The sequence below is a fragment of the Bubalus kerabau genome, chromosome 7, assembly GCF_029407905.1.
Source record: "Bubalus kerabau isolate K-KA32 ecotype Philippines breed swamp buffalo chromosome 7, PCC_UOA_SB_1v2, whole genome shotgun sequence".
NCBI lineage: Eukaryota > Metazoa > Chordata > Mammalia > Artiodactyla > Bovidae > Bubalus > Bubalus kerabau.
This window is the reverse complement of record NC_073630.1, coordinates 97309200-97323653: the sequence shown is the minus strand read 5'-3', so window position 1 is coordinate 97323653 and position 14454 is coordinate 97309200. Positions and strand designations below refer to the sequence as shown.

Here is a 14454-nt window from a genome sequence, read left to right as displayed (position 1 = left end):
TTTTAACATCTTGTAATGCTTTTAATTACTTCCCTGGTGGCTCAGACGGTAAAGCATCTGCCTACAATGCGGGAGACCCAGGTTCAATCCCTGGGTTGGGAAGATCTATTAAAACAGGTGTTTTAAACATATATCTTTCTTCACATATATCATTATTTTGTAGGACAGATGCCTAGAAGGGGATTATTATTCAAATTATCAGTGAGTTTGATACAAAGTGCTAATTTGTACGGTAGTAAAGTCTGGATTAATTTAGCTCCCACCATCTATGAAGAAAGAGACTCAGTTGTTCATATTCCCACTGTGCTCTATCCTCACCCTCAAGTGCCCTGGCTCTAAAGGGAAGTTGTTTTAAAACTTACATTTTAGGTTTAAATATACTATGTTTCCATCACTTAGCATACTACCTAGTACCTGACATGGACACAGTGTGATTGTGCTCTTCGATTATTCTTTCTTTAAAGGGGATGTGTTTGAAAGACAAGTTCATTGGCAACACAACCTGGCTGAGTGGCATCACACAGAAGCGAGTCCAAGACTGCTGAAAGCAATGACGAAATCATGACAAAGGAAAAAAAAAAGTTACCAAATTGGGGGTGGTCCTGTGTGATTTTGTAGATGATTTCTGAGGCACTGGCACCTGGAGCTTCTGCCTGTAAGATTCTGTTAGTAATCTGCAGCATCCCGCCTTCTGGAACCCATACCATTGAATTAGCCACAAGCCGAAGACCTCGATCATTCTAGAATAAAGAGAGAGTACAGCATTAGGTTCCCTGGTTCGTATCCAGGTGCCCCCTTAGTGATTTTGGCTTGCCTGGTGGCTCAGTGGTAAAGAATTCGCCTGCCAATGCAGGACATGAGGGTTCGATCCCTGGGTCAGGAGAAGGAATGGAGAAGGAAATGGCAACGCAGTTCAATATTCCTGCCTGGAAAATCCAATGGACAGAGAAGCCTGGCAGGCCACAGTCCATGCAGTCACAAAAGAGTTGGCTCCAACTGAACAACAACAACAAAAAATAAGGTATCAGTCTTTAAAGATATAAGTTATTAGGTCCTGTTCCTGCTAAATGTTGTCTAAAAAGAGAAATTCATAGCTTTAGAGTCACACTGTGAACAATACGTATATGTGTAGATATATACACGTGTTAAGTATATAGGTAGGTAGGTATATATGCTGCTTTTTTCTTCTAATTTCTCATGAGCAAATAACTTGTATCATTTAGAAAGACAAAGTCTCCCCATTTCTTTATTTCATTTGTCCATCTAACTTCCATCCTCCCCATCCACCTATATTCAACAACTATTCATTAAGCCTCTATTATATGCCAGATATTTTGCTGGAGGACTGAGGTATATAAGGCTGGCTGAAATAAGACCTCAGTTTCAGAACCTACCGTCTAGTTGGGCAGACAGACATATAAATAGTTAGGATGCATCACAAGTGAGGCTTCAGCAGGGCACTATGAGAGAATAAAGGAGACAGGAGATACCTCTTTGGGGAAGGAATGTTCAGGAAGGCTTTCCTATGGAAATGCCACTTAATTCTTGAATGACGGAAAAAGGCTTTTTCTAAGTGAATAAGAGAAATAGACTCCAGGAAGAGGGCCTAGACTAAGCAAAGATATTAGCCAATGCAATGTGTGCTTAATAAACTATCCAAGTGTCCAGACAAGAAGAATCTAGGGGGCCTGGGGAAGTGAAAGTCGCTACGTTGTGTTTCACTCTGTGACTCAACTGACTGTCGCCTGTCAGGCTCCTCTATCCATGGAATTCTCCAGGCAATAATACTGGAGTGGGTTGCTATTTCTTCCTCCAGGGGATCTTCCTGACCCAGGGATCGGATCTGGGTCTGCCGAACTGCAGGCAGATTCTTTACCATCTGAGCTACCAGGGAAGCCTGAGCCAGGGGAGGGGATGAATAAGAAGTGAACTTAATGTTGGCTAGGAGAAGGTAGAAGCTGCACTGAAAGTCTCACTTTAGCTTGTAGGCACTGTAAAGTCAACATGAATCTTCAGGGAAGGAAAAGGATGATCAGGTCTGGGTTTTAAAGAACCTCCAACAGCAAGAGACGGTAGGGACTAGGGCTGGGATGAATCTGGGGCTGCAGAAACCATTTAACAAGTTCTTGTAATGGCTTAGGTAAGAGAAGATAAAGGTGATTGCGGTGGGAATGAATAGTGTTTTTAATTTCTATCTCTTATACTTTAAAAAAAGAGCAACAGATTCTGGAAACACTGCAGAGGCCAAACTGATGGGCCTGGATGACTGACTGAAAGTGAAGCCCTTAGAAGCAGCAGTAGGGAACAGCTGACTGGTAGAAATCACCTCGTTAGTGCTCCCGAGAAGGCAACCATTCTAATTGCTAAAGCTAATGTCATTAAAAAGTGCTGCCACTCCTGATTTGCAGGCGCACACCTCTTCCAAAGCTTCCTAATTGACATTTTCCACAGGATGGGATTAGTGAGACAGCCTGTGTTCTGGTTTCATTTTTCCTACTTTCACAATCTGATATTTTAAAATAGGGCATTTCAGAAGGGATGTTATTTTAAATGATTGCTGTTTCAAATATGCCAATAAATAGGACAGAGCAAACAGCATGCCCAGGAGGAGAATATGTGGAAGAGAAGACAACAAGTATTCCTTTGCTGTCACTTGAATGAGAGCATTTGCCCCTCTCAGGACGTGGCCACAGCCATTTTTACCACAATCACTGAGAAACTGAGTCAGTGCCCAGGAGAATGTGGCTGCTGTTGCCAACACACCTTCTACGTGACTGGTAATCAAGGGCAAAATCACACTGAATTATCACAATTCAGATGGCATATTATTTGTGAAAACATCAAGACACTCCAAAAACTTGGCATGTCACCTACCAGAATTCTGGGGGAAAGGGACCTATTAACTGTGTGTGTGTTAGTCGCTCAGTCATGTCTGACTCTTTGCAACCCCATGGACTGTAGCCCGCCAAGCTCCTCTGTCCATGGGATTCTCCAGGCAAGAATACTGGAGTGGGTTTACACTTCCTTCTCCACTATTAACTCTAGCAGAGTTTTATATAACATAATAATTACTTGAACCCAGGAATATTAATCGCCAGAAATCTTTCTAATAGCAGCAGCCTCATCACACTTGATTGTGTGATGGAGATCAGTCACACACCAACCACCATTTTCTTGGACTGATGAGTAGTGTGGTTTTTCACATTCCAAATAAGTAAATAAGCACTGTGCCCTGATTGCATATCCCCAGATCTTTCTTCTACTGCATTTCTATATCGACTACACTTTATCAATTCAATTCTTTGTAACTCCTGTCTCAGTGTCAAGTTTTAAGAAACAGTTCTTTTTGCAACTCAGTGTTCAGAAACCAGCACCATCTGGAAGCCTCTTACAATTTCAGTCTCTCAGGCCCCATCCCAGACCTTCTGAAGTAGAATCTTCATTTGAATTTTTTACTAGTTTTATTGAAGTATATTTGACAAAGAAAAACTGTATGGCAATGGCACCCCACTCCAGTACTCTTGCCTGGAAAAATCCCATGGATGGAGGAGCCTGGTAGGCTGCAGTCCATGGGGTCGCTAAGAGTCGGACACGACTGAGCGACTTCACTTTCACTTTTCACTTTCATGCATTGGAGAAGGAAATGGCAACCCACTCCAGTGTTCTTGCCTGGAGAATCCCAGGGACGAGGGAGCCTGGTGGGCTGCTGTCTATGGGGTCGCACAGAGTCGGACACGACTGAAGCGACTTAGCAGCAGCAAAATATATAACTTCCCTGGTGGCTCAAAAGTAAAGAATCTACCTGCAATGCAGAAGACCTGGGTTCAGTCTCTGGGTTGGGAAGATCCCCTGGAGGAGGGCATGGCAACCCACACCAGTATTCTTGCCTGGAAAATCCCATGGACAGAAGAGCTTGGCAGCCTATATAGTTCATGGGGCCACAAAGAGTCAGACACAACTGAGCAACTAACACTTACTTACTTAAGGTATATAACATGATGTTTTGTTGTATGTATAAATTGTTAAATGATGAACACAATAAGCTAATTAAGCCTTCCACCACCTCACAGAGTTATAGATTTTTGTGTATGATGAAAACACTGAAGATCAACTCTCTTAGCAAGTATACAATACAGAATTCTTAAGTATAATCACCATGTGATACGTTAGATCTATAGAATTATTCATCACTTATGACAGAATCTTTCTACTCTTTGACCAACATCTCCTGGTTTCCCCCACTCCTAGCAGCCATCATTTTACACTGTTTTTATGAGTTCGAATTCTTTAGATTACAAATGTGAGGTAGTGCAGTCTGTGTGGGCTTCCCTTGTGGCTCGGCTGGTAAAGAATCTGCCTGCAATGGGAGAGACCTGGGTTTGATCCCTGGGTTGAGATGATTGCTTGGAGAAGGGAAACGCTACCCACCCCAATATTTTGGCCTGGGGAATTCCATGGACTGTATATTCCATGGGGTTGCAAGGAGTTGGACACGAATGACCAACTTTCACTTTCAGCTTATTCTATAAGCTCGTGTCTGCAGTCACAAATGACAACCTTTTTTTTTTTTTTAAAGGCTGAGTAACATTCCATTGTATATACAACCACATTTCCTTTATCCATTCATCCACACTTAGGTTGTTTTTATATCTTGGCTGTTGTAAATAGTCCTGCAATAAACATGGGAGTGCAGATATCTCTTTGAGACACTGACTTCATTTCCTTTGGACATATATCCAGACATGGGATTGCTGGATTATACAGTAATTCTATTTTTAGCTTTTTAAGGAACATCTATACTGTTTTCCACAGCAGCTGCACCAACTTAGAATTCTACCAACAGTGTATAAAGGTTCCCTTTTCTCCATACCTTCACCAATACTTGTTATTTGTGTCTTTTTGAGAACAGCCTTCTAACAGATGTAAGATGATATCTCATTGAGGTTTTGATTTGTCTTTTCCTAATTAGTGATTTTGAGCCCCTTTTCATGCATCTGTTGGCCATTTGTATGTCTTCTCTGAAAAATGTCTATGTACCTTCTTAGCTCCTTTTTCAATCTCTATTTTTTTAGCTATTGAGTTGAGTTCCTTGTATATTTTAGATATTAACCCCTTATTGGATAGATGTTTTCAAATTTTTCTCCCATTCTTTACTTTGCCTTTTCATTTTGTTGATGGTTTCCTTTGTGCACAGCATTTTAGTCCCACTTATGTTTTAATAAAATCCCCAGGAGATATGGAATCATGCTAAAGTGTGAGAAGTCTGGCCCAAGGACAGAGATCACAATGCGTTTAGAATGCTTCTCCCAAACTCCACAGACAAGCTGTTAAGAATATTTACATTTATAACAGAGTAACACATATGCCTCTGTTTTGGAACTGTTTGTTGACAATACTTAAGAAGAAATGGACAACCATCCAAGGAAAAGAAGTATAATTCTTCCCATTTATTATGATGAAGATGATTTTGTCAATTGCTTTCTTTTGGGGGAGGGTCCAGGGAAGATTCAAAAAGAGAAGAATAGAAGTCTGTGCACCGTCTTTTTCTACAGCTAACATGTCCTAAACAAATTTGAACCTACTTTCCCCAGTGGTTCTGACATTTTGCAATTTCTTTATCCCCTTATATAGGCACACCTTGGAGATACTGTGGATTTGGTTCCAGACCACTGCGATAAAGCAAATATCACAATAAAATGAGTAACACAATTTTTTTGGTTTCCTGGTACATATAAAAATTATGATGTACCTTATGGGGCTTCCCTGGTGCCTCAGATGCTAAAGAATATGCCTGCAATGCAGGAGACTTAGGTTCGATGCCTGAATTAGGGAGATTCCCCCTGGAGAAGGAAATGGCAACCCACTCCAGTATTCTTGCCTGGAGAATTCCATGGACACGGGAGCCTGGCAGGCTATGGTCCACGGGGTCGCAAAGAGTTGGGCGTGACTGAGCAACTAACACTTTCACTTTACATGATACTGCTGCTGCTAAGTCACTTCAGTAATGTCCGACTCTGTGCGACCCCAGAGACGGCAGCCCACCAGGCTCCCCCGTCCCTGGGATTCTCCAGGCAAGAACACTGGAGTGGGTTGCCATTTACTTCTCCAGTGCGTGAAAGTGAAAAGTGAAAGTGAAGTCACTCAGTCATGTCCAACCCTCAGTGACTTCATGGACTGCAGCCTTCCAGACTCCTTGGTCCATGGGATTTTCCAGGCAAGAGTACTGGAGTGGGGTGCCATTGCCTTCTCCTTACATTATACTATAATCCATTATGTGTTTTAAAAAAACCAATGAACATACCTTAATTAAAATTTATTGCAAAAAATGCTAACCATCATCTGAGCCTTTAGCATGTCATAATCTTTAATAGTAACACCCCAAATCACTGATTACCGTTAACAAATATAATAATACTAATTTAAAAGCTTGAAATATTGCAAAAATTACCAAACCATGTTACGAAGACATGAAGTGAGCAAATGCTGTTGGAAAAATGGCCCTGACAGACTTGCTCAATACAGAGTTGCTACAAATCTTCAATTCGTAAAAAACACAGTATTTGCAAAGCACAATAAAATGAAATATGCGTATAGGGTTTTTTTTTTTAATGGTACACATATCCTTCTAAGTTCAAGAAATTAGCCATAATTTCAGCTGAAGAATCTTCTGCCTAGTGATGTTTTATATATTCTTCAGGGCACCACATTAGAAGGAAATGAAATCTCAACAAAGGATATGGAGGTATAATTAAAATAGTGATTTAAATTAAATAGTTCTAATTAATTTCATAAAACAACAGGCATACAGAAATGCTGGTAATAAAGTTTAGCTATTATATGCTGTATCACAAACAAAGATTTTAATTTTGTAAACCAGAAGTAAAGGCACATGACTTTATTATTTGGAGGAAAAATCCCACAAACAAAATGTAAACTCCCTCCCTCCCCAGTTAAAGATTGGAACATAAATGATGAGCTCCACTATGATGGTGTACCCCAATCCAACTTTATTCAATAGAAAATGGCTAGAATTGGATGTAACAGCAACCCTCACATTTTATTTATTCTATAAGAAATAATTTGTAATGGCTCATTTATACCATGGCTTTTAAAATTTAATCTTGGAAGTCATAGTGGATTTTAGGGAAGGATTATGTGAGGTGACACATATAAGGTGAAACCCAGATGCTATCTACCAGAATGAAAAACAACGAAAAGATAATTGCATTGTTTTGTGTTTGCCAGTGTGTGTATATGCCTCAGAAACTGCAGCTTTGGATCAAGACTACAAAATCATTGTTCCATGTAGATTTCAACTGCTTTATAAATGAACAAACAAATACATAAATATTTTGTAATTGACAAACACTTTTTGAGAGTATACTTTGAGTGATGTACCTTACAAAATACTAAATTGAACTAGCTCAACAAGTCCAAAACAGGTGAAAACCTGATATGTGGTGAGGCTTTGTTTATTTATGAGGTAGGAAGACTCTTTTTCAGGGAAATAAACATCTTCATGCCATTGATATTTATAACTCTCACCAACACCCTTGTAATCAAATTGTGTCCCTGTAAGACAACCCATGGGAGGACAGGTTTTAAGAAAATTGAGGGAAAGCACATGAGCCTTACCAAGGCCAAACAGCCAGAGAAGGCTTTCAGCAATAGAATTTTCCATCCAGGTCATAGCATGACACTTGGGGGTTTTTAACATCAAAGCATTACCCAGTTGCAGAAAACTGCTCAGACAACAACAAATGAGGTCAGAAAGATCATCAGATTTATTGCCAAAGTAGAAAAAGAGACATGATTTTCAGAGATGCTGTAATTAATGAAAAAGAAGGTAATTCCTTGAAAGCCCAGCAGTGGAGACAAATCTGCCAATAACCAAGGCTTCTCCCTGCCCACATTTTAGCCCTTATTAAACCCCGATTGCTTTAGAATCGTATCTCCACAGGCTTGAGTTTGGTAATGCGCCCAGTTAATGAAAGCCTATTCAGTAGAGCATTCTTTATTACCTTTTAATCTTTTTGAATTCTTTTGCCTCCTTCCCCCAACAGAACATGTTTCAACATCTGTCTTGGGCCTGTTTTCTCCTCAGCAACTCAGTATAAGCCTGGAGGGTAGCAGTCAAGTTTACTCACTGCCAGGCCAAGGATAAAATCATAAATTTGGGGAGAGTAACATTGAATCTGGTAAATAAGAGTGGAACCAATAGCTCTTAGCCACAGTTTCAGATGGGCCATTCCAGCATCAGCAGAAGAGCCCAGTAGGCTGATGAATCTGATGCAAGGAATCTACTCAAAGGCAGGAACATGGGCACCAGCCTACCTCCAGCTGTTGCCTCCACCCATCTATCTCTCCATCCAACAGGAACGTACTAAGCTTCCACAATGTGTTTGGCTCAGGGCTCCAATACTGAAACAGTGCCTGCTCTCACAAAGCTTCCTTTTTCCATCCCTCCTTCCCTTTCCATCTATCTTACTAGATTAAGTTTTATGTTGAACAACACTGGGATTAATTTGTACGTTCATTCACTAGAAATTAGACCTAAAATCCTTGGTCATTCTATTTAAGCCACCAGCTAGACATAGGCCAATAACTGCCTCACCCCAAATTTAATACACAGGTAGCCTTGGGGTAAGGACTTTGATGCTGTCTTCAGAAATGGCTAGCAGAACAAAATCAATCATGGCTGACTATGTACCTATTGGACGCCATTAGCAGTTAAGGCAATTTTTTCTTCTTGGGCTTGAGTAGACTTATGATTATAAATAGCTTCACTCATTTCAAGATGTGGTAAGTCTACAGGGAAGATTTGGAGAGGCTTGGGGCCCAGACTGCTTGGATAGGACATTGAGAAACTGACTAAATTTTTGTCTCCATTCTGTCCATTAAGGGGATAAGAATACATATGACCAAAAACACTGGGGAAAAAATGAGCTAGAATGTAAAAAAGCCATATGGTTAAATGTGAAGAGACAGAACATGCTTGTTTTGAAATCTAAGATCCATCACTAAAAAACTTTTGGAGAAATAAACATTTTTAAACCTCTTTAAATGCTTTTAAACCTCCTTTATTTCAGTTTCCCCTTTCGGAAAATTAAAGATAATAATTCGAAAAATTCCCTATAATGATCTTGAAGATCAAAAAAAGTAATTCACATCAAGCATTACTGCCCAATGAAAGATAAAACAAACAAAAATTCCTTCCACCAATAGTAGAATATCCTTTAGAGGTAATAAGGTTACATAGCCTCTATTTTAACCTTCTTCACTAGGATATTGTAAAGATAAGCACAATAGATGTCAGAAAAAGCACTCTGAATTCCTAAAAGAAGATACAGTCTACATTTGTAAAATATTTTCAGGATGAGACTGACATGTTTATTATTCATACATTCTAATGGCTGCCAGGGCTCTGGTAACTGGTTTCACTTTTCTAATTCATTGGCTTAGAAGCCATTAGCTCACCTGATAGACAGGTAAGCACAGCACTACAGGAGATGGAGGCATGGAAGGGGGATGGGGGGAAGGACAGTCACATGGCCCCCAGCTTGCAGGCAGTATAAGAATTCTCAAGTTCTATGCTTAAGCCTAATTTATAAATTAAAATTCTGTTTTTCTTTGTCATGTTTTGGTATTCAAAACATCTAAAATCCTAGAAACAGCCTTCAGTCATGGGCCATGATGGTGCAACACGCTGTACTCAGCTCCAAACATGGAGATTGAAACCTCGATAGAAAAGGTGGCTGCTAGGGTTGCGCTGAAATCCTGTAACAATCTTAAAGAAACCAAGAAGGAAGGACATAAGACTTTCTGTGTCTGTCTAGATTTCACCTCTTCAGAAGTAAGCCTCATCTCCCAGGGCAATTGCAAGAGGGTAATAATTAGGATTAGCTTCAAGGTGGCTATCTGCCAACTCGATCTCATCATCAGCCTTTGCCTCCTCCCACCCATCTCATCCCACCATCACTGTTTTCAACAGCTGAAAATAATGAGACCAGAGACTAAGAAACCATCTGGCAAACCATATTAGATTCAGCTCTTCACCTTCACGGGGATCAGTTGCAAATTGCAAGTGATCGCTGGTGAGAAAGTGACAAGTGATTTCTAAACTGTCCTCAGCACATCAATCTCTCTAGCTAATCATCAGTGACACTTCAATAGGTGCTGATATTTGGAATGAGAAGTTATAAAAAAATTATAAGTCTCCTAACCTGCCATCATAGGAAAGAGTCATTCTTGCTTTTACAGAGAAAAGAGCTTCGAGTGAAATATCATCAGGTAATAACAGGGCTTTGAAAATATTTTTTGATTAGCATGGGCTAGCCCATTTGTATTTCCCTAAATGTGGTGGCCATCCTATGAGCAGTATCCAAAACCTTTTATGTTGTACATGGGTGAAATTGTATAAAATGGCTGTGTATTAATTTTAATAAGTTGGAAAAAAAATTTAATTCTACATTAAGTCCAGGATTTCACAAGTGCTATTTATTAGGAAGAAGTCATGATTTTAAAAAAGTAAGTTGAATCACTAATCATTAGAGAAATATAAAGCAAAACTACAATGAAGTATCACCTGACACTGGTCAGAATGGCCATCAGTAAAAAAATCTACAAACAATAAATGCTGGAGAGGGTGTGGAGAAAAGGGAACCTCCCTACATTGTTGGTGGGAATGGAAATTGGTACAACCACTATGGAAAGCAGTATGGAGGTTCCTTAAAAAACGAAATACAAAACTACGACATGATCCAGCAATCTCACTACTGGGCATGTACCCTGAGAAAACTACAATTAAAGAAGATCCATGCACCCCAGTGTTCACAATAGCTAGTTCTTACAATAGCTAAGACCTGGAAGCAACCTAAATGCCCATCAACAGAAGAATGGATAAAGAAGATACGGTATGTGCACCATTGTGTATATGTGGTATATATACACAGTGGAATAGTACTCAACCATAAAAAAGAATGAAACGATGCTATTTATGGACCTGATGGATGGACATGAATGGACCTGACCTAGAGATTGTCATACTGAGTAAAGTAAGTCAGACAGAGAAAGAGAAATATATGAGATCACTTATATGTGGAATCTTAAAAAATGGTACAAATGAACTTATGTACAAGACAGAAACAGAGTCACAGATATAGAAAACAAACTTGTGGTTACAAAGGGGAAAGGTGGGGGGGGTGGTATAAATTAGGAGATTAGAATTGAGATATACACACTGCTGTAAATAAAATAGATAACATGGACTTGTTGCATAGCACCGGGAACTCTACTCAATACTCTGTAATGATCTACATGGGGAAAGAATTTAACAAAGAATTGAATATATGTATATGTATAACTGATTCATTTTGCTGTACACCTGAAACTAACACATTATAAATCTATACTCCATAAAAATTATTTTTTTAAAAAGTGGTGGTCATGGTGCTTTAGTCGCTAAGTTGTGTCCGACTCTTGCGATCCCATGGACTGTAGCCTGCCAAGCTCTTCTGTCCATGGGACTCTCCAGGAAAGAATACTGGAGTGAGTTGCCATTTCCTTCTCCATTTAAAAAAGTAAGTTGATTCAAATAAAAGTATTCAGTAAGTAATAGGACAGGCACTCACGGATACAGCAAAAACACAGGTAAGTGGCATGGGGATGACTTAAGCTGAGAACCACTGCTCTTTACTGGGTACCTACCTGCTAGGCCAAGGATTCCTATGATTACTAAAAGACAGAGTTTCCTCATCCTGTTTCAGCTGGGCTAACAGATGACTGAACTTATCTTTTTTTGATTCATTATAATAAGCTGACTATAAGCTTCATATTACACGAGCTATTTTAAAAGAGCAGACAAGAACAGGGGTATACTTGATTCTTATGATCATGCTCAGGAAGGAAGCCAAAAAAATCAGTGGCAGCAAGTCAAAACAAAGGTTCAGAAGTGTCCCTTTTGCAGAGACCATGGGGGCAGTTCTTTTGGACCAAGGGTGCTCCAAAATATACACCATCCCCCTGAGACTGAGCAATGTGTTCTTATAATCTTTGAATGTTCTAAAAGAACCTCCATAATAGGTTCTTAATACATGTTTGAATACATAATAACTACCTGCATATTAAATTTATAAACATTGCAAAATAACATCATTGATATAGCTTTACATCTAGGTGCAAGGAAACTGTAGCTTTAGGAATGAGGCCTACCTTGGGCACGGTCCTCACATGAAACAGTATATTTTGGAAGGAATGTCCATCATTGGCCTGCAAGACTGTGATGTCAGAAGTGCTATCCGAGCCATCGTGAACATACTGGAGAAGGCCCCTAGAAAGCTCGTCCAGACGAAACTGATAGACAGGGGCCACCGGGGTCTGGAGCGTTTGGAGCAACTGGCCGTGAAGTGGAGGATCGAGCACCTCGACCACCACATCCTGTGGGTTGTCGTCATCTCTGATGTCAAGCAGCTGGGTGGTGATGGTTCCCCTCTCTCCTCTGTTGATATGGAGGACCTCATTCCTAAGAACATAGGGGGCCTGTGGAGTTGAAGGGAAGGAAGAGAGGAGGCACTATTAGCAGGAAAAGAGAGGACAATCTGGTGGACCAGAAGTCAGTTGTGTGTAGCCTGATTGCTCTTTCTGTGATTTTTAAGGAAATCTAGATGCTCCTGCCAGAAAAGGCGATGGCACCCACTCCAGTACTCTTGCCTGGAAAATCTCATGGATGGAAGAGCCTGGTAGGCTGCAGTCCATGGGGTCGCGAAGAGTCGGACACGACTGAACGACTTCACTTTCACTTTTCACTTTCATGCATTGGAGAAGGAAATGGCACCCCACTCCAGTGTTCTTGCCTGGAGAATCCCAGGGACGGGGGAGCCTGCTGGGCTGCCGTCTATGGGGTTGCACAGAGTCAAACACGACTGACGCAACTTAGCAGCAGCAACAGCGGTTGCTCCTGCCAAATGCCGAACTCTTGCATAGTCAAAGCATTTGTTAGAGGTGCCGTCAATCATAGTAAGCACTGCAAAGGAGGTTACTTCACATCTCTGGTTCTGGAGGTTTCTCAAGCCACTGTCTTGATTAACACAATATCCCCTGCATTGTAACTGAGATCAGTGTTAGGGAACTCAGTTGCTTCATTCAAGAGACTATAATTCAAAAAGATACATGCACCCCTATGTTTATAACAGCACTTTTCACAATAGCCCAAATATGGAAACAACCTAAATGACCATCAACAAATGAATGATGGTATTACTCAGCCATTAAAAAGAATACATTGGAATCAGTTCTAATGAGGTGGATGAAACTGGAGCCTATTATACAGAGTGAAGTAAGCCAGAAAGAAAAACACCAATACAGTATACTAACGCATATATATGGAATTTAGAAAGATGGTAACAATAACCCTGTGTATGAGACAGCAAAAGAGACACTGATGTATAGAACAGTCTTATGGACTCTGTGGGAGAGGGAGAGGGTGGGAAGATTTGGGAGAATGGCATTGAAACATGTAAAATATCATGTATGAAACGAGTTGCCAGTCCAGGTTCGATGCACGATACTGGATGTTTGGGGCTGGTGCACTGGGACAACCCAGAGGGATGGAATGGGGAGGGAGGAGGGAGGAGGGTTCAGGATGGGGAACACATGTATACCTGTGGCGGATTCATTTTGATATTTGGCAAAACTAATACAGTTATGTAAAGTTTAAAAATAAAATTAAAAATAAAATAAAATAAAATAAAAAAAAAACAAAAAAAAACCCAAAAAGATACATGCACCCCTATGTTTATAACAGCACTTTTCACAATAGCCCAAATGGAAACAACCTAAATGACCATCAACAAATGAATGAATGGGTAAAGAAGATGTGAACATAAAAGTTAGAGAAAGACAAATATCATACAATACTACTTACACGTGGAATCTAAAATACTGCACAAATGAACCTATCTACTAAAGACTCACAGACATAGAGATCTGAAATGTGGTTGCCAAGAGAAGGGGGAAGGGGAGGGATGGACTAGGAATTTGGAGTTAGCACATGCAAATTATTACATTTAGAATGGATGAATAACAAAGTCTTACTGTATACCTCAGGGAACTATATCCAATCTCCCAGGAAAAACCATAATGGAAGAGAAAGTTTTAAAAAGAATGTGACCATGCATGTGTGCTTAATCTTGTCCAATTCTTTGCAACCCCTTGGACTGTAGCCCACCAGCCTCCTCTTGCCCATGGGATTTTCCAGGCAAGAATATTGGAGTGGGTTGCCATTTCCTTCTCCAGGGGATCTTCCCAACCCAGGGATCGAACCCGTGTCTCTTGTGTCTCCTGCATTGATAGGCAGGGTCTTTACCTGCTTAGCCACCTGGGAAGCTCAAAAAGAACGTATATATGTGTAAAATTGAATCACTTTTCTGAGCGGAGATTTGCACCACATTGTAAATC

At 40.3% G+C, this 14454-nt stretch overlaps 1 protein-coding gene across 1 annotated transcript in view; it reads right to left on the bottom strand.

Moving 5' to 3' along the window:
• FRAS1 (Fraser extracellular matrix complex subunit 1) overlaps positions 1-14454 on the bottom strand; it is a 330441-nt gene that overhangs the window by 150142 nt on the left and 165845 nt on the right. The window contains exons 28-29 of the mRNA XM_055587421.1: positions 12211-12537; positions 587-740 (exon numbers count right to left, since the gene is read on the bottom strand). Coding sequence (XP_055443396.1) covers positions 587-740; positions 12211-12537 — 481 coding nt within the window. The remainder of the gene's footprint in view (positions 1-586; positions 741-12210; positions 12538-14454) is intronic.